The sequence below is a fragment of the Hypomesus nipponensis genome, chromosome 16 (assembly GCF_054491055.1).
Source record: "Hypomesus nipponensis isolate SF chromosome 16, ASM5449105v1, whole genome shotgun sequence".
NCBI lineage: Eukaryota > Metazoa > Chordata > Actinopteri > Osmeriformes > Osmeridae > Hypomesus > Hypomesus nipponensis.
Genome location: NC_140376.1, coordinates 9,215,635 through 9,233,261, shown reverse-complemented (window position 1 = coordinate 9,233,261; position 17,627 = coordinate 9,215,635). Strand labels below are relative to the sequence as shown.

Sequence of the window (17,627 nt, the reverse complement as noted above, 5' to 3'; positions counted from 1 at the left end):
TAGCACGGAACGAGGAAGAGAAGGCAGGTGGGAAGGGAAGGGTCGGGGTGGGACGATTGAATTGAGTGAAAGTACCGCTTGGCGTGAAGTCCTCTAAGGGAATGGCCTGGAGGTGACTAGCATTCTTCCCCCTGCAGCTCAGGAGCTTTGGTTGGTTACCTGCGCCGATGACCTCCTCGATCTTCACACAGGAGATGTCGATCTCCTTGGCGAACTCGCGGACCGCCTCGTTAGGGTCCTCATAGGTGAAGGGGTCGATATAGACCTTCATGCCCGGCGTGACTATAGGGGATTCAGTAGTGAGAAGAACAAACCACATGAATCGAGGCCGTCAATCAGGACTCGCCAATGAAAAATGATGCAAATGAGACAGTTGACTGATTGGGTGATTGATTGCGTGGTTGAGTGATTACGTGGTTGATTGATTGATGGATTCAAAGATTATTTTAAAGCAATTCACGTGTAGCCGCTATTGCTGCTTCAGCCTTGAATAAAATTATGCGATTATAAACCAGATTGTGTCATCTGATCAGTTTAACATTATAGTGTGTATAAACAGTGCTGAAAAGCACATATATTATCATCATTATTATTAGTATAACATCCATCCATCAACAGTGATGAGGTGTTACTTCCAGTCGTATGGAATAGGGATTTTTTAACACTCTGTTTAGGAATAGTTAGTGTGTCCAACTAGGTTTACGGTGTTCTTTGGAGGATGCGTAGCAGCTAATGGCTGACTGGCAGTAGGGACTTACTGTATTGCTGCAACTTCTCTGTGTACTCGGACTCTGAGCCGTTCCTCTGCTTCCTGTGGGCCAACAGAACGAGAACAAAACACAAACGTCAGCCAAAGGGATTTTTCACACAGTCTGCGCGGGCCTACTCAAGCCAATGCTACGTGTTCTCTCATCACTGAGGGCCGGGGAGAGAATAATGGGCAGCTGTGTCGCTGCAGATGGAGGATAACCCCGGTGAGGATATGCAGTCGTGTATACTGTACTGTGGTCGCGATGCCAATCATATACTGTATTCACACAGCATGTCTATCCCCAAGCCAGGGGCGGGGAGATTGTTTACCAAGACACACAAAGAGGCGTAATTTGGTGTGAAAACATCGATTTCCATTTCCTTTGTCTGATGTGGCAGCCGTGTAAACCCTCGCACACCCGTGATACCCCCCCCCCCTTAAATGAGACGACCTCAGCTGCTTCCCTCCTCACCCTCGCTCACACCGTTTCAGACTCCACGCGGCTGATTCCAACGCCCCCATCCCCCTCTTTCCCCTTCTCGTCTTCCTCTCCCCTCTTGTCTGTATCAGTCCATTAATGTGTGTGGTGGTGGTGTGGGGGGTGGGTGGGGGTATGACAAGACAAGGGTGTATGGGTGTATGGGTGTGTGTGGGGGGTTGGGGGGGGTTGTTGAAATTACATGTTAATGTCCTTCCTTTGTTGTCTAACCAGTAACCGGGGCAATAATACCCGCCGGTGATTTGCATCTCATTTCCAATTTAAATGCAGTTCCGGAATATGTGGAGGCTCCGTTTTTTCTTCTTCCATTCTCTCTTTTTCTTTCTTTCGGGGACAGACGCAGCACCGTGGCTAAGACACGGAGGAGACGCAAAGTAACGGCAGTGGAAAAAGCGCAGGAAAATGAAAGGAGTGGAGAAGGGGAGGAGGACCACGATTCGGTCGAGCGCGACCGGGCCTCGCGTTTGCCAGACACGGGCCGCTCGGAGCAAGACCTCGCCCCCCCCCCCCACTCCCCCTGCCCCCAGAGGCGGGCCCGTCAGTGCCAGTCAGACGGTGCCAACCCTCGCGCGCATGGCGGACGACCGGCACAATCACCGCCGCAAACCGTTAGCCGCCGCCAGCAGATGGTTGATGACTGGCAGTCTGACTGGACGAGTCAACAGGGGGCACTTCTGAGGGAGGGAGAGCTGTTCTTTGTGCCGGGCGGTGGCGGGGACACCCAGGACGGCTGAGCTACGCTATCAGGGCTATCAGTCCGGGCAGCTGGCCCTCGTGCCGAGTCCACAGAGCTTATTAGCTTGTTCGCTAGCTAGCGCCGAGAGCTGCTGCCATTTTCACATCCAAGGAGAGCTAATCTCCAACTGCCAAACCTGACAGGGCGGCTGGCAGAGGTGGGTGTGTGTGTGTGTGTGTGTGGGGGGGGGGGCTACATTTGAGGGGTTTTAGGGCTGACTTGAGGGACATTGAGGCACACATTGAGGGACCAAAAATGAGTGACTTGAGGGACATTGAGGGACCAAAAAATGACATTTTGAAACCGTCCTCTCTTAATCCGAAACGAACGTCGGCACCGTGCGTGAGCAGGTGAACGGGTCGGGTCGGTGTGAACCTGTTTTGCCATCGGCCACGACCGCGTGCCCTGTCGGTGCATTTTGGCATTTGGAATGTCTTCCGTTCCCACCTGAGGCAGACGATGGCTATCACGACGACAGCAATGATGAAGACGAAGCCGGCCGTGGCTGACCCCACGATGAGAGGAAGCTGCTCTTGAAGCGACTTATCTGGGTCAGCTGTGGGGGTCGGGTCAGGGGAACAAAGGTTAGCGGTGTCGTCGTGAGAAGCAGGCTATGCAAAGAACCTGTCGCCAGCACGTTAAGACACCCACGAGAGTGCATGGCTCCAGGAATGATATCATGCCACATGACACCCCTTCTATGTATAAGCTTTGGCCTCCCACACGATTTACAGAAACATATGCTTATGTAATCCACAAGTTTGTGCCTATGTGCTCCTAACTCATATCAAAGACATTGAGAAATATCTTTACGATGCCCAAACATTTTTGTCAGTTGAACGGTTACATTTTATGATACTAACTTCAGTCTAGCTGATTGGGAAGTCGTAAAATTATTTAAATAGGGACAGATATCTAGCTGGGTCGTACCAGTTCAAACAGTTCCCCTCTAAAACAACTAACAACCAATCGTATCGCTTCTCAGCACAATTTTGCACGACTTATCAAAAACACTGCACTCCAGAGCACTGGAATAGATACTGAATGTAGGAATTAAAAGATGTGCATACATACAGTGCGTGTGTTCAGTTTTGGACGTGACTACACACATACCTACGGCCGTTTTGGAAAACGTACTGTTTTGGTTGGTGCTGAAATCGGCGGGGCTGCTATAGCGTCCGTAGCCGGCCACTGTGCGGGCCCGGACCTGCACCACGTACGGCGTGCTCTGCTTCAGCCCCTCGATGCGGGCCGAGCTGCGCTGGGCCGTCATGGTGTGAGCGACGGCCTCGGCCTGGTCCTGCCGGGGGAGAGATAACGCTTAGAACCAGACGCGGGCTGAAGCGGGAACTCACAAAGCCCTCTCGTGCGTCCTTCTGCCCTTTGGTATTCGTCCGCTCTGTCTCTCTCTGTCTGTCTCTATCTCTCTCTGTCTCTCTCTCTCTCTCTCTCATCTGCCTTTTTCAACAACAGCTCTGGGGCGATGCGGCCAGCCAATCTCAGTAAACAGCCACTGAGCAGGCTCGGGTTTAATGCGAATGAGAGAGAATTAGAGGGAAGGAGACTGTGTGTGTGTGTGTGAGAGAGAGAGAGAGAGAGAGAGAGAGAGAGAGAGAGAGAGAGAGAGAGAGAGAGAGAGAGAGAAAGAGAGAGAAAGAGAGAGAGACAGAGAGAGAGAGAACAACAAACAACAAATGGAGCCGATACAAGGAGTCTTTGTTCCCTCCCTAAGGCAAATCCATAGCTTTCTGGCCCCCTGCTTAGCTTATGGCACTGGCCACTAACACAGAAACTTTGAAACGACGAGACGAGACGAGACGGGGGGGATTGGACTGATCCAACAGACAGAGGATCCAAAGGAAGGGAAGACAAAAAGAAAAGGAAAGAAAGAGTGACAGAAGGGGAGATGAAGGGACGAGGGAGAGGACAAGGGGAAGAAGAGAGGAAACATAAGACGGAAGGAAGGGATTTGATTCAGTGCCCTTGTTGGGACTTGTTTGGTTACGATTAGTTGCATTTTGCTGTTCAGTGACTTGATTTCCTATGGGGCGCTCTAAATTCTTGAGAAAAAGGGGATGGAATTAGAACCGTTGACTTACATCGCTGCTTACCTTCTCATGGTACTTAATCTCGTAATCCAGAATGATTCCGTTGGGTTTCTCTGGTGGCAGCCAGGAAAGGCTCATGGTGTTCGCTGTCGCCCCCATCAGGTGGACCGTGGGCACTGCAGAGGGAGCTGCGGGGAAAGGGGGGTGGGGTTTACAGAGGGGAGAATTGGTTTCATTCACTATCTGTGTGTTTCTGAGTTCTACTCGCTTTTGTCTAGGCACACAGGCCTAAAATCCCAAAGTCTAAGACCTGCATTGAAGCTTTGTGAGGTTTTGTGAGTTGAACTGGGAGGCTAAAGTTGGTGTTTGGTATGCAGCACCATTCCCTAGAATTGTCCCTGACCAACTCCTCTGGGACACAAGAGATTTGTAATTCCTCTGTGACAAGGAAATCACGCCACGAAACCGGCAGCTTAGTATCTGGAAGATGTTGCCCACCTCCCCCTGGTTACACACACACATACACACACACACTCATTCACACACGTTCATGTAAACACAACCAAACACACACACATGCACGCACGCATTACCCTGCATCACACCCGCCCGCATGACTTGGAAAGAATCTCACCATGATGCCAAGAAGTCTGTCTCCCTGCATCTCACCTCTCTCTCATTTCTACCTCTCTTTATTGTCCTTTCGTTCCCTCAATAGAATTTACTTACTTCCATGTTCCCACCCTTTTCACTCTTAACATCTCTAGTTTCCTCCCTCGCGTTTAGGTCTCTCTATCTCTCCGTTTCATACAACAACATCCCTCACTCCCTCATTTGCTCCCTCCTTGCCTTCTGAGTCTGCCTCTGTCTCTCCTGCTCTCTCTCTCTTTCTCTCTCCCTCTCTTTCTCTCCAAAACTCTTTGTTAAAAGCTTTCTAATCCCTAGGTCCGGTTCTTTGATCCTTTTCCTTGTACTTTTTTTTCTCCATCACTCCGCCTCTTGTCTTTGTCTCCAACCCTCCAGACATTTCTTTGTCTTTGCCCTCCCAAACTCCCCCATCACCACCACCACCACCACCGGCCACCCAACCCTCCCAGACCCCTCTCTCCCCCAGGAGACAATGCCTCCTGGGCAGATCCCCCGGTCACTCTAGCCTGGGGATTAAGGGGCCTTCTTCCAGCTGAGACTCTAGAGGAACCACAGGGCCAGTCCTCCAGGGCTTATCGCCCCCGGTATTTATTTTTGTTCTTAAAAGGTGAATGTGTATGCATGGGGGAGGAGTCCAGCAGGGGTATCGCAGCTAGCAGAGAGGATAATCTGATCGCCCCCCTCCGACCCTCCCTGACCTGGCACACTGGAGATGGACGGGGGTCCTTGTCACCCTGGTGCCCGAGCCCCCGTTAAAACAATGGGGGCCTCACTGGGTCTCATCCACCAATAGGAAGGCATTCCTGACACTCTTGTGGAAGGCAGAACAGAAGGAGGGAGAGGAGGAACACAAGAGCACGGAGGAACCCTGGGAGATAATCCCCGAGGCGCTCTGCGCATGCCTCCAGGAACGGCCCCGAGACGCTAGCTTCGTGACGCAGGACTGCTTCAGCGCAGGAACATAAACGTGGCCTTCTCACCGAAGGGCTCCAATGGACTATCAAAAAACGACGCAGCAATTTGACTCCGTGGGAGTCTCCTGCAATTCTGAGTCGGCCATTTTCCCACGGCAACGTGTTCGATAGCCAATACAATTGACTTCCACCAAAGTGTACAATGCAGTTGCATTTACCATGTATATACAACATGCACGTCTATCGCTCAGCGAGCGTGCAGCCGACATCATCTTAGACAGGATGTGCTGACGAGGCCAGCCAAAGAAGGACACGCCAGCAAACTACCTCGGTGGCCTAGATCCGCACTGTTCCTGTAAATGTAGTGGGCAGCGAGAGAGAGGGAGAGCAGTGGGCCGGCTACAGTGGGCAGAAGACTGCAGGTTCAACACATCGGTGTGCTCCCATCGCTTGTGCTATATGCGTCAATGTGCGGAGAACACTGTGGGCGTGTGGGAAAAAAATGGTCCGTCTCTCTTGAAAGCATTCATGCAGTGTTTTTTTTTGAAAGCCTTGCAAATCCTCACTCAAAGGATATATACTTCAAACACACACCTACGTGTATGTACTGTACTAGTACAAATGGTCTGAATGTTCCTTGGCTTGGTAATGCAATAGGATGGATGGGGGATAGATTTAGGCTATGACTGGGAATGAGCAGGTTCATTATCTTTGACCTGCCTTCCCAGATGGTTAGTTACACACATCCATCTGGGAAGTCGTCCTTGGAAACTGTTTGCAGAAGGTCTCGCTGTCACCCTACTTGCACTTGTTACATCCTCCATAAGTCTCGGAGAGACTCTTTAGGCCATTGCACACTACGGAGTCCGAAATTTTCGCATGTTAAAAAATAAATACGACCTCACGTTATGTCAATCGCGCTTACACACTGCCTCCGAAACTTTCGTCCGTCAAAAAAAAAAATTTCTGCATTTTCGCATCCATAACCAGTATTTTATAGTTTTTTTTTTTTTATTCAGAGCCACCGAATGTTGAGGCTGACAATGGCGAAAAAACGCATACGAAAATCTCGGACTCAGTGTGCAAGGGCCTTTTCCCTGACGGTCAGGGTTAGGGTTCGGGTTACGACCCGTCACGGAAGCAAGCGTAGGAGACCTTACCGGCCTGGTTGGTGGTGATGTTGACGGCATAGAACTGAGGCGTGTACGGGCTCCTGGTGGACACGCCGTTGACCGCCTGGATCTCGAAGCTGTACTGGGTGTGGGCCTGCAGGTTCCTGACAGCCACGCGGCGCTGGGTCAGGCCCAGGTGGCGAGGGGAGATGTCCACGTTGTCGTCGCAGCGCGAGCACACGCCGCGCTCGGGCAGGCACTTCTTGCAGATGACGTTGTAGAAGACGTCCTCGCGGCCGCCCGAGTCGCGCGGCTCGCTCCACTCCAGCACCAGGGAGGTCTCGTTGACGTTGGAGATGACGTTGCGAGGGGCGGAGGGAACGGCTGGAAAGGAAACGGTGGAGTTTTGCGTCAAAGGCTTGGCCACATTTGGTCGCTGAAACATTATGGTTATATTGACTACCATGTTACGCCATAGCAATACCTATAGCACAGTGAAGGCACAAATGTGTAGTATTCATTATAAGTGGTTTAGGTTACTACAAAGGAGTGTAAGGAGTGAGTGGGGGATGTAATGAGACAATTAAGGTTTGTGTTTCACATGTGTAATCGTTTGTACTGTAATGAAGTATCAAGTATCAATCATTTGGTTTTGATCAAATTCCACAATGACGTTTTCCCTGCTTGTTTATGGGTTTAAGGTTATTGAGACAGTTGATGACGCCTTGCCTCATTGAAATCACCACATTTCTAGTCTATTGTGTGTTTATTACAAAAACAAAAAACTTCTAAACTGTCCCATGTTTCTGTATCTGTCTCAAAAAAAAGGAGAACAAGAGTTTGTTCTGGAATGGCCTTGTTTGCCGAGTGTCACAGGATACTGCTGTTTGTGAGTGGGTGTGTGTATGTGTGTGTGGAGGGGGAGTCTATTGGCAGATCCAGAATGATTCTTATCCAATTAACCAAGCCTTATCTCCGACTGACTCTGTGGGAGAATCAAACAAACCCGGCAGCTACAACAACAAAGATGACTTCCAGTTCCTCCAAAGGCAAACGGATAAGCCGTTTTTTTTTTTGCTCTTAAGTGAGGTGTATTCGCCAGACAAGTTCCTTTTCTCTCTCTCTGTCGCACATGGATGGCAACCGTGCGGTTGTGTAGCCTATGCCGGGAAAGTGGACTTGTAGTGTTCAGATAGCACTTAGATAAAATTGGGAGGGTGGTGCTGTTTGAGGTGTTGAGTTGAGGCGGTGCTGTGGGAATGTGTTCCGGGCCGAGCAGTTGGGTGACCAAATGTCTTGGTTTTCAGGTCAAGGTTCAGTCTCTGGTGTATCTCCCGACTCAGCGCCAGGCGAACACTGCAGGTGAAATCCCTCCATCAACCTAAGCTGAACAATCACCTCTGCTTTGTGGAGGCCAAGACTACGGTCGACGTCCCGACAAGGCTACCGTCAGAACGCACGCATACCAACACCTGCTACAGTACCATTCGCTACCGAAACAGCTTTGAACGGTGTCCCGCGAGAGCAGCAGATGCCATCGACGGGAAAAGAAAAAAAAACGCGCGTCCACTCACTGGTGCAGGCAGAGTCCATGGAGTCGGTATCGGAGCGATAGTAGCCGTTCCTGCAGGCACACGCGCTGGCAGCCCCGGCGCTGGCTCTGCTGTTGGGAGGGCACGGAGAGCAGAAGCCGAGTCCTTGCTTGGATTTGAATGTACCCGGGCTGCAAGCTAAGGACAAAGAGGGAGAGAAAGATTGAGTGAGTCAGTTAGTCTGAATGACGAGGTTAAAAGGGCTACAGTAGGGCTCAGATGGAACGTGAAAGTCAAAGCTTTCAAATAGATTCTTGCTTTTCTTCGGCGGAGCGGGGGGGGGGGGGGGGGTCGTGCAACAGGTGTGCGTGTGTTTGTGAGGGCTGTTTTTCCAACTATCACCGAGCTTTAGTCGGAAACCAAATAAAAGTGCTCGAATCCGTGATTGACAGCTCTCAGTTGTGGGCCTTGTGTGCTGGTGTGTCTGTCTGTTTTGGTTAGCTTTTCACCCCTTTCTCTGGAGCACGTCCTCCACAAAACCATAGAGGAAGAGGAGGTTTTAAGCAACACGCAGGCCTTTGCATAAACCCATGCACTCATGCTCACCCTGTCATCCCAAATGACATACACACCCCTCAGAGGAAACACCCCAAACATGAAGCCTTGATCTGAACTTGCTCTCTGCGTAAACACACACACGCACACACATACACACACAAACGTTCATGGAGGTGATTCCAAAGAAACATTTTCATCCTGGAGGAAGAACAACGTTTTATTATATCCTATTATGTTGTATTCTCCACCAGAAAACAACCGTCACATCCTAGTAATGGTCTCATTACTAAGAAGCTTTTCTCCAAACTCTGTCCCCTTTCTCAAATCTGTTCAATTGAGCTTCCTTGGATTTGACTTTAAGCGGAATGCTTCTCAAAAGAAGCGCTAACTTTACCCTGATGAAGACTGTGATAGGAAGGAGATCCTTTGTAGAATCCCTATCCATTTAACAAGTGGCTTATTTGGAAGTTTATAACACAGCCAATAAATGATAAGCGAGCTGGGAAGCTGTGACAGCGGCACTGTGATCTAGAATGCTCCGGCTGGCGTTATCTAGAGGTAAACTGTCTTGTTAAAAGATGAATGAGGCCGCCATTTCATTTAACGAAGGGCAGGGAGTAGGCAAAAGTTTACTGGGGCAGTTGATTAGCTGACTTGCTAGCTCGCCGGCATGTCAAGGACAGCCTGTTTTCCAGTGTCAGTAACACTCTAGCCTCTGGCTTTGTGTTTCTTCCCAGTCGAAAATACCGAAGGGCAAAGGTGAGCACTCGCCTTGCAGGTGTTCTGTTCACGGTCGTCACGTCTTTGTTTTTCCTTTTTTAAGATTCAATATTAGCACAACGCTACATTAGCCGACTGAAAGGTGTACATTAGCGCTGAGTGTGTTTATTCTTCCACCATTAATCAAAGCCTTTGCAATGATTGCTAACAGGAAGTGCTAACAGATGATATGGCAAAAAAATAATATATTTGACCGGGTGTTAGCGGGAAGAAAAGTAACAGCTTCAAATGTGGGTACTGAGCTCCTGTAACCGGAAATGAATTCCAGTTCAACATTTAGGATACAATTACTGCACTTAATGAGCTTTACAAATGAGAGCTGCAGAATGCAATTCTGTTTACAAGCTAAGGCAAGACCAAGAGATGGAGCATTTGATTAAGGCACCCAAAAAAGATCTAGCAGAGCTTTTCCTTTAAAGAGGCAAAGTTGTTCTGCGAAGGACTAAAAGTGCTGATCAATCGCTTCCAGTGAGGTAAGAAGTCATTCCTTTCCTTTTATCCTCCTTCTCCTTTCAGCAGCACTACTGACAGGGGAAAGGGGTGAGAGAGAGAAAAAGAGAGAGGATGAGGAGGAGGAAGAGGCAGAGAATATGCTAATCCTGCAGGCTTTTTTAGCGGCTCCCTCTTTCTCTCTCTCTCTCTCTCTCTCTCTTTCCCCTTTTCTGTCTCTTACCCTCTCATGCAGAGCACAGGGCTTAAGGAACTGATTAGAATGTATGCAGAAAATTGGATGTGCGGGGAAAAAAGAGGGGCAAAAAAGAATGGGGATTAAAAAAAAATTGGAGCTGGAGTAAAAAGAAAAAAAGAAAGAACGCGTCAATTAATATTCATGTTCATGTCCTCCTTACTGTGCTGTGGTGGAGTATTACAGTAATGAGAGCTATGGCCTTCACGTTCGGCAGAAGAGGAGGGCAAGAGAAGACTGAGGGATGAGGAGAGGGAGAACACAGAAGGAAGGGGGGCAAATGTAGTGAGAGGAGATCGGGTGCGTGAGAGAGTCAGGGGGTGAAAAAATGAGCACGTCGAAAAGGTTCACGCAACGCATTCGAGAGAGAGAGAGAGAGAGAGAGAGAGAGAAAGAAAGAGAGAAAGAAAGAGAGAGAGGGATTTATCCCCAGTGGTTTCCGGTAGACTTGATTAGAGAGTTTTTTATCGGGCGCAGTCGCCAGGGCTTTGACCTTGAGCCGCCACGAGCAAACGAATGAGTTTTTAACCACGCACCCTGTCATGGATTTACAGTGCTTTCTCACAGTGCCCCTAAAGGTGGGCACACATTCAACACCCACCATAGGGCCCATCAGCCTGAACCCCTCATTCGATCACCAAGTCCTCCTTTTCTCTTACTCTCTTTCTACTCTGTTTCCTCACTCTTTCCTCACTGGGAAAACCCAGGCCCTCCCTTTGCATGGTTACAGTTCCATGCTGACACACGCACGTCCGCAAACACACACGCACACAGCGCATCACTTTCAAGACCACCAATCCATAAATCTGACATCTCCCCCTACTCTCCATTTGACCCGTGGCCCCCCAGCGTTAGAAATTCCACGTGCGTCCGCCTCATCCTTCCCCCTCCTCCCCTTGCTGTCACCTGCACTCCATGTCTGGCGTTGGGTGTTTTGATTCACCTTCGGCTGAACCTCTGTGAGCCTGTCATGTTCTCTATCACACCTAGACCTGTGAGGCCATGTTAGTGTCATAAACTGACAGCTGCCCAAGTACTTGCGTTTATATATTAACTCGCTGTCTGGCCGTACCGCGGTCAAAGACATAGACACTCCCTTTAGGACTGGAATATGTTCTATATCTTATCGTGGTTGATCCTTGTGACATACGGATATCTTAACCAAAAAACAAATAATAATGCAGATGAGTAGCCTGTAGAAAAATAGCAATGAACTCACAAAATGGCCGACAAAACTGACCTTGACACTGGGTGTCCTTCATGGCGGGCTCGAATCCAGATGCGCATGTGCAGGAGCCGACAGGAACCATCCACTCGCCGTCCCCGTTGCAGTACAACTTGAGGGGCACGGACACCTCCAAGGCGTTGGACACGCACGTCCCGGGGGCAATGACCAGAGAAGTCGCCTCCGCCCCGGTCGCCGTTTCCGGGAACACGGCAAAGTTCGCGATGGTGGTGGAGCACTTCTTATAGAAGACCCTCACCGAAATGAGGGACATGCACGCTCCAAGGTCCTGGAAGGCCAAGTAGAAGCCCGCCTTCGAGAGAGGACCGAAACTTCGAACTTTGGTGTTGACCCGGCCCGACTCGAGCATGGAGAAGCTCTCGTCCGGCGCGATGGTGTCCACTTTGACGTAAGGGTTCTCCATCCAGAAGGGGCTGGTTTCCGTGGCCGAGTCAGAGTCCGACTCGTAGTAGAAGAGGTTGAAGGTTTCCTTGCAGGAGCCGGGGATGTTGGGGATGCTGTTGCAGTCGCGGACGGTGAACTTCATCTCCACGTAGACGCGCAGCACGTCCTTGCGAGGGATGAAGTCGCTGCGGAGCCAGTTGTTCTGGTTGACCTCGCGGACGTTGCACACCTGGTACGTCCTGATGGGGTTCATGGCGTCGTCGTATCCGCTCACCTCCTCCCACTAAAGGGGAAAGAGAAGGCAGAGGGTTAGAGGGACGTGAACGCGTGTCCTATTTTCTCAAGGAACTTGGCACACGTGGCTATCAAGAGGAGATACAGAGTGAGAGGACTCAGATTGAGGTTTTGGGTACGGTCAACACCTCTAGGCTTTATGGGCCTTTGGGAACAATCATGGATTACACAAACAGGCTTGTCGTCAGAAGCTTTGCACGGCGCTCAGAAATCACTTTCTAAGGGCTTGACATGAAATGACGTGGCAAAGGAAGAAGAGCGGTACGCTAGGGCTCAGTGGGCACGGTTCGATTGTCTTTCGAGGTGAAGCGTTTGCGTCTTTTCCGACGACTGTACGCCGCGGTCAGCTTTGTGAAGCCGAGTGCGGTTTCGCCCGTCTGCGTCTTTTGCCTTTCATCTCTGGTTACCGTGGCAATGAGTCAGGGACGAGGACGGTGGATTCATCACAATTACCGCGGCGAGTCAACCCCCGGTGCTTTCCGGCGAACATCGCCGGGTGTTTACCTCGTTCCTTTTTGGCGGTAGTCGCCGCATCGCTTCACAACCAATTACACTTCAATTACAGCGCAATGATATCCTTGTCCTCTGGACGGCGAAGAGAAGGAGAGCATGACCTTCATAATTGTATATTTTCCCTCTCCCACACTGCTACAGCCAAAGCGGTGAATTACAAGGGCTAAACTGCGATTATTGGTTTTGTAAAATGAGCATGTCAACTAAATGTTTTATTTCCCTGAAGGAAAGGCTTTTATTCAGGTAGGCCTACTTATTTCAATCGCAAACAAGTCTGAATAGGTAATCCCCGTCAGCTGATAATGTTTTGGTGATTAAATCTATCAAAGCAGCTCATTTAATTTAAAAGGAGCGAAATGGATCAAGTTAACATGCACTTTTTTCAGCTAAGAATGTCCTAGATCTCCATGGGTTTGCTTGCACTTTCTATGCTTTCAGACAACGAGCCCACACCCACTTAGCGCAATGTTCTTCAAAGAAAGCCTCACCAACTATGAGCAGGCGCTATCAGTGAGCGTTCACCAGATGTTCAAGAAACCACAAAACTCTAGGGCGAACCCTCCCCCCCCCAAAAAAAAAAAAAAAAAAAAAAAAAGTTGGCCTTAAGAACTTTGAAACATTTCAGAAAATGGGGGGGGGGGGGGGGGGAGAAGAAGAAAAAAAAAACATTTGTTTTCAAAAGCAGTGTTACTCACTGAGGCTTCCGGGTCTTAATTAAGTCTGTGATATGGATGCTGGAGAGACAGGCTATTCATCCAGGAAGACCCAGGAGACTGGAGGGGAGGGGGGGATGAGGCTTAACTCCAGCCGAGGGAGGGCATTAGTATGGCGGAGCGGTCTGAAAGGGGAGGGACCACTGGGGAATCGATAATCACCAGCCGGGTCAATGGGACGAGGGGGAAAGCATGAAGTGTCAATGGGTATTTAGTTTGGTGTAATAAATCGCTGTGTGCTTGTCGGAAAATATGGGAGAGATGCAGGAATCGTGAGGGTGTGTTGTGTGTGTGTGTGTGTGTTTGTGCGACGGGGTCGTCCCCGCGAGACCACAGAACAGTGTCAGGACTCTAACAGCTTACCAAACCTGAATGAATTAAGTGGGTCGCTCGCAAGAGGGTCAAGTTCTTTGGCATCGATTTCTAACAAGATGAATTGTTGTGTGAGCTTCACAAGTCGACTTCTTTTCCCTTTGTCCTTTCCAGTCAAAGGCTCTTATTTTACTTTCAGATTCAGCCGGACCTTCCCTTGTTCCGTTCCGGCTAGATCTAGAAAAAGGGACGAGTGTGCGGCGACTTAAGACTTCACCCTTCCTCCTGACCTCAGTGCGAACCGAGAGAGATAAGATTCACAGTTAACAACAAAATATAACTCAGTGTGCTCAGACAAACGTGCATGTTTGTAGCATGTAAATAGCATGTAGTATGCATGTAGAAAACCTCTAAGCCGACAGTCCAATACCAGCCACGTGCTACCAGCTGTCATTAACGACCTGGGCCCCAGAATGCTTTAGGCTAGCTAACGCTAGCTATTTTGTTATCTGTGGATAACCCTAGTTGCAGAATAAGTGCCCCAGAGAAAGCTATAAACCCTCAGAAGTGTCTGTCTGTCATGGGGCAGAGAAGCAATTTAAAACCGTTTGTCTGGATCCCTTCACACACCTTTGTGATATATCGTACGCCTGATCGTGTAATATTAAGGCAGGACCATGGGTTTTCACAGTGAACTCCCAGAGAGAGAGACAGAGAAAGACCTGGAAGTGGAAACCTCGACAGATCATATGCTCCTCTCAGGCTCTCTTTTCTTTTCCGATTCCATGTTCCTCTCTCGTTCTCTCGTTCCCCTTCCTGTTTTCTCCCCTCACGGTGGCCATGTTGCTGTTTCGCGTCGACGCGGCAACACTTGTCACCCAAAACAATAACAATCTGACACGCTCCTGAGGAGAAACCGAATAAATAAACATGCGCGCGTCTCGTAAATAAAGCAAGAATCCCCCAAAACAGGGGGCGGGGGAGGGCCGCTCGCCAGCGAAGACAGCAGGGCCCATATTTCTGCATAAGGGTGGGATGAAAGGATGAAAACCAATGAAAAGGAAGGGAAAAAAAGGGTGGGGAAGGACGCTCATGGACAACCAACGTCTGGATGACATTCCATTAAAAGACAAATGGGGGGGGTGGGGGGGGGTGGAGGGGGTATCACCATGTGGACAACGGAATCAACCAACCCTGGATTTTGATGGGGCAAATCTGGATGGATTGTGGGTGTGTGTGTGTGGGGAGGGAGGGGGGTCGGAGAAGTGGGGCACTGTACCAGATGAAAAGAAGCATCTGTTAGGTTTTGGCTGGCAGACGGGATGTTAGCGTGTGTCTGTGTGTGTGTGTGTGTGTGTGTGAATTTAGCAGGTGTGGGGCGGATGTGTGTTGGGTGGGGGGTCGTTAGTGTTGTTACCATCCTTGGACTGGTGGGATATTTTACAGTTTCTTTTTTTTTACCAGTGGAAGTGGGAGAGGGATGTATGGAGGGAGGGATGTATGGGGGGGGGGAGGGAGGGAGGGATGTATGGAGGGAGGGATGTATGGAGGGAGGGAGGGAGGGAGGGAGGGAGGGAGGGAGGGAGGGAGGGAGGGAGGGAGGGAGGGAGGGAGGGAGGGAGGGAGGGAGGGAGGGAGGGAGAGAGAGAGAGAGAGAGAGAGAGAGAGAGAGAGAGAGAGAGAATGAGCAGCGGGACCTGCTGATTGTTGGGGCCGGGGGTCACCAGTGTGTCTGAGGTATTAGTGTTTAGTTGCTCGGAAGTAAGTGAGCAGGAAGGAGGGACGAGGGGCTCGGGGGGGTGACTAGGAACAGCTGGGTTGTCACTGGCAATGGTCGGCGATAGGGCAAGGGGGTGGGACAGGATGAAAAAGTGAGGGCTCACCCACCAAAGTCAAAAGACAAGGGGGTACCCCCAAGTCAGTGAGCCACACAAAGCAATAGGAGAGGAGAGCAGGGGTCTTTGAAGTAAAAAGGAGGGGCGAGGGGCGGGGGGGGGGGGTCAGGACTCTTGTCGTCTTTGTGGGACCACATGGGAAAGCCAAGATGGTGCTGTCACCGACACTTTGTGCGTGGGAGATTTGGAGGCCCGAGAGTGAAACAGGTCACCGCCAGGAAATATGTCAGAGTCCTTTCGGCGTTAGTTCACGAGCGCTCTCGGCATTTTTCGCATTTCTTTTGGGGTATTGTGAGGAACATCTGTGAAGGGCGGGCGTCTGAAAACGGATGGTGTGTGTATCTTATCCCTCTGGGTCAACTGACATGTCTCCTGCGGCTCGCTCGCGCATATCCCGTGTGAACCAATCTCCTCGTCGCACACACATGCGGTACATACGAATACTTGCGGCGATGACTCACCCCAGTTTCGGGATGCGCGGTCCACGCCAATTCTGTTGTAGCCCACTTGGTGTCCATCAAAGTTTCTGCGAAAAGATCACAAGAAAAGAAGATAACGTTTAAGACAAGGACAAACTGATTCACCCGCAAAATCGAAATCATCTTCAACCGTCGCTGAGATTACGCCATCATAAAAGACAGAGCGGTTCCTTTTTGAAACTTTACTTTTTGAGATAAAGATGAAAGGAGCTATAAAACTCTTTGTTCAAAGTTTGAGCGTGGCCAAGATAACCTGTCTGGGGTGAAGAAGCACCGCAGCTCATTGATTGAGAAGGAATTTCCCAAAAATCGATTGCTCAACTGTTATTCATTTGGAAGAAGCACAACAATGCAAGTGTGAGTGAAAAGGGGAGCCCTGAGAGACAGAGAGAGACAGTGAGAGAGAGAGAGAGAGAGAGAGAGAGAGAGAGAGAGAGAGAGAGAGAGAGATTGTCTGAGTGGGTGATCTAAGAGGTATTGCCGACGCTTTATTGTGGCCCTCGTCAAGCTAATTTGTTTTAATTAGCAGTGTTTTTACAGAGGAAACAATCGCGAGTGTCGCTGAGAGTCTGTTCTGCTTCCTACAGAAAGACACACACACACACACACACAGACACACACCTACACACAGCCACCCTCAGGGGCAACAGGTTATAAAACTCCAAAAGATATATACCCGAACAGAAGGCTAGGATAAGGGTGCAATAAACTTCAGGAGCACAAAAGAAAAACTCCTCACCCTGAACAGAGGTCAATATACTTCAAACTCCCTTGCTTTTTTGCCTTCTTTTTTGTCAAACCAACCAATCCTACCCTGCCTTTTCCCTCTCTCTCTCCCCATTGCCTTGGAAAGCAGGAGCGCGGTGTGGAGATAATGGAGCCCTTTCTGTGAACTTATTTAGCACCAGGCACTGTCATTATCCTACCAGTACAATGTTTTACAAGAGGATGAACATGATGAAACATCGCTTCGCATGTCTTCTCCGACTGTAAAGTTTTGTAACGGCATTCCTCTTTCAGCCGCAAAACAACCTTTCCTTTCCCCCGAAAGCGTTTTTATGTATTCTACACCTTCTCTCCAGCCCAGCCTTTTATCCTTTCTTCCACAGTACGTGTTTCAGATGAACTGAGGGTAAATTTTACCCTTAAAAAAAAACAAAAAAAACACAGGAAATATACATTCCCACAGCAAATATCTGTGTCGGAACACGAGCGCTGACAGAGGCAGATTGTCGCACCGAACTCAAAGACCTCTCTGAGTCATGCAGTGCAGGCTTTGAGGAGTATGTGCCTTTGGATAGGAATTCCCATTCAAGTCTCAGACTGTGTTTGAGTGACAGTGGCAGTGTTTTTGCATTGTCTTTGGAGATGCAGGATTTCCCTACTTGACTCACGGAATTACAGTGTGTTATGTAGGCCCCTCTTACAAGCAACCTCAAAGAGAGATGATGGGGTTGAAAATGATATACCTCGACTGTACCTAGTCTATTAAATCCTGTTTTGTCCCCCTTGCCGTCTCATTTCTGCT

At 49.6% G+C, this 17,627-nt stretch overlaps 1 protein-coding gene across 4 annotated transcripts in view; it reads right to left on the bottom strand.

The window, feature by feature from the left end:
- ephb3b (eph receptor B3b) overlaps positions 1–17,627 on the bottom strand; it is a 52,504-nt gene that overhangs the window by 9,905 nt on the left and 24,972 nt on the right. For 2 of the 4 annotated variants that reach the window (XM_084675539.1, XM_084675541.1), the window contains exons 2-10: positions 16,082–16,146; positions 11,504–12,176; positions 8,283–8,438; positions 6,757–7,092; positions 4,098–4,222; positions 3,124–3,286; positions 2,434–2,542; positions 759–811; positions 76–294 (exon numbers count right to left, since the gene is read on the bottom strand). In XM_084675539.1, the coding sequence (XP_084531665.1) occupies positions 76–294; positions 759–811; positions 2,434–2,542; positions 3,124–3,286; positions 4,098–4,222; positions 6,757–7,092; positions 8,283–8,438; positions 11,504–12,176; positions 16,082–16,146 (1,899 nt within the window). The remainder of the gene's footprint in view (positions 1–75; positions 295–758; positions 812–2,433; positions 2,543–3,123; positions 3,287–4,097; positions 4,223–6,756; positions 7,093–8,282; positions 8,439–11,503; positions 12,177–16,081; positions 16,147–17,627) is intronic. The other 2 variants (XM_084675540.1, XM_084675542.1) reach the window with 1 other exon arrangement.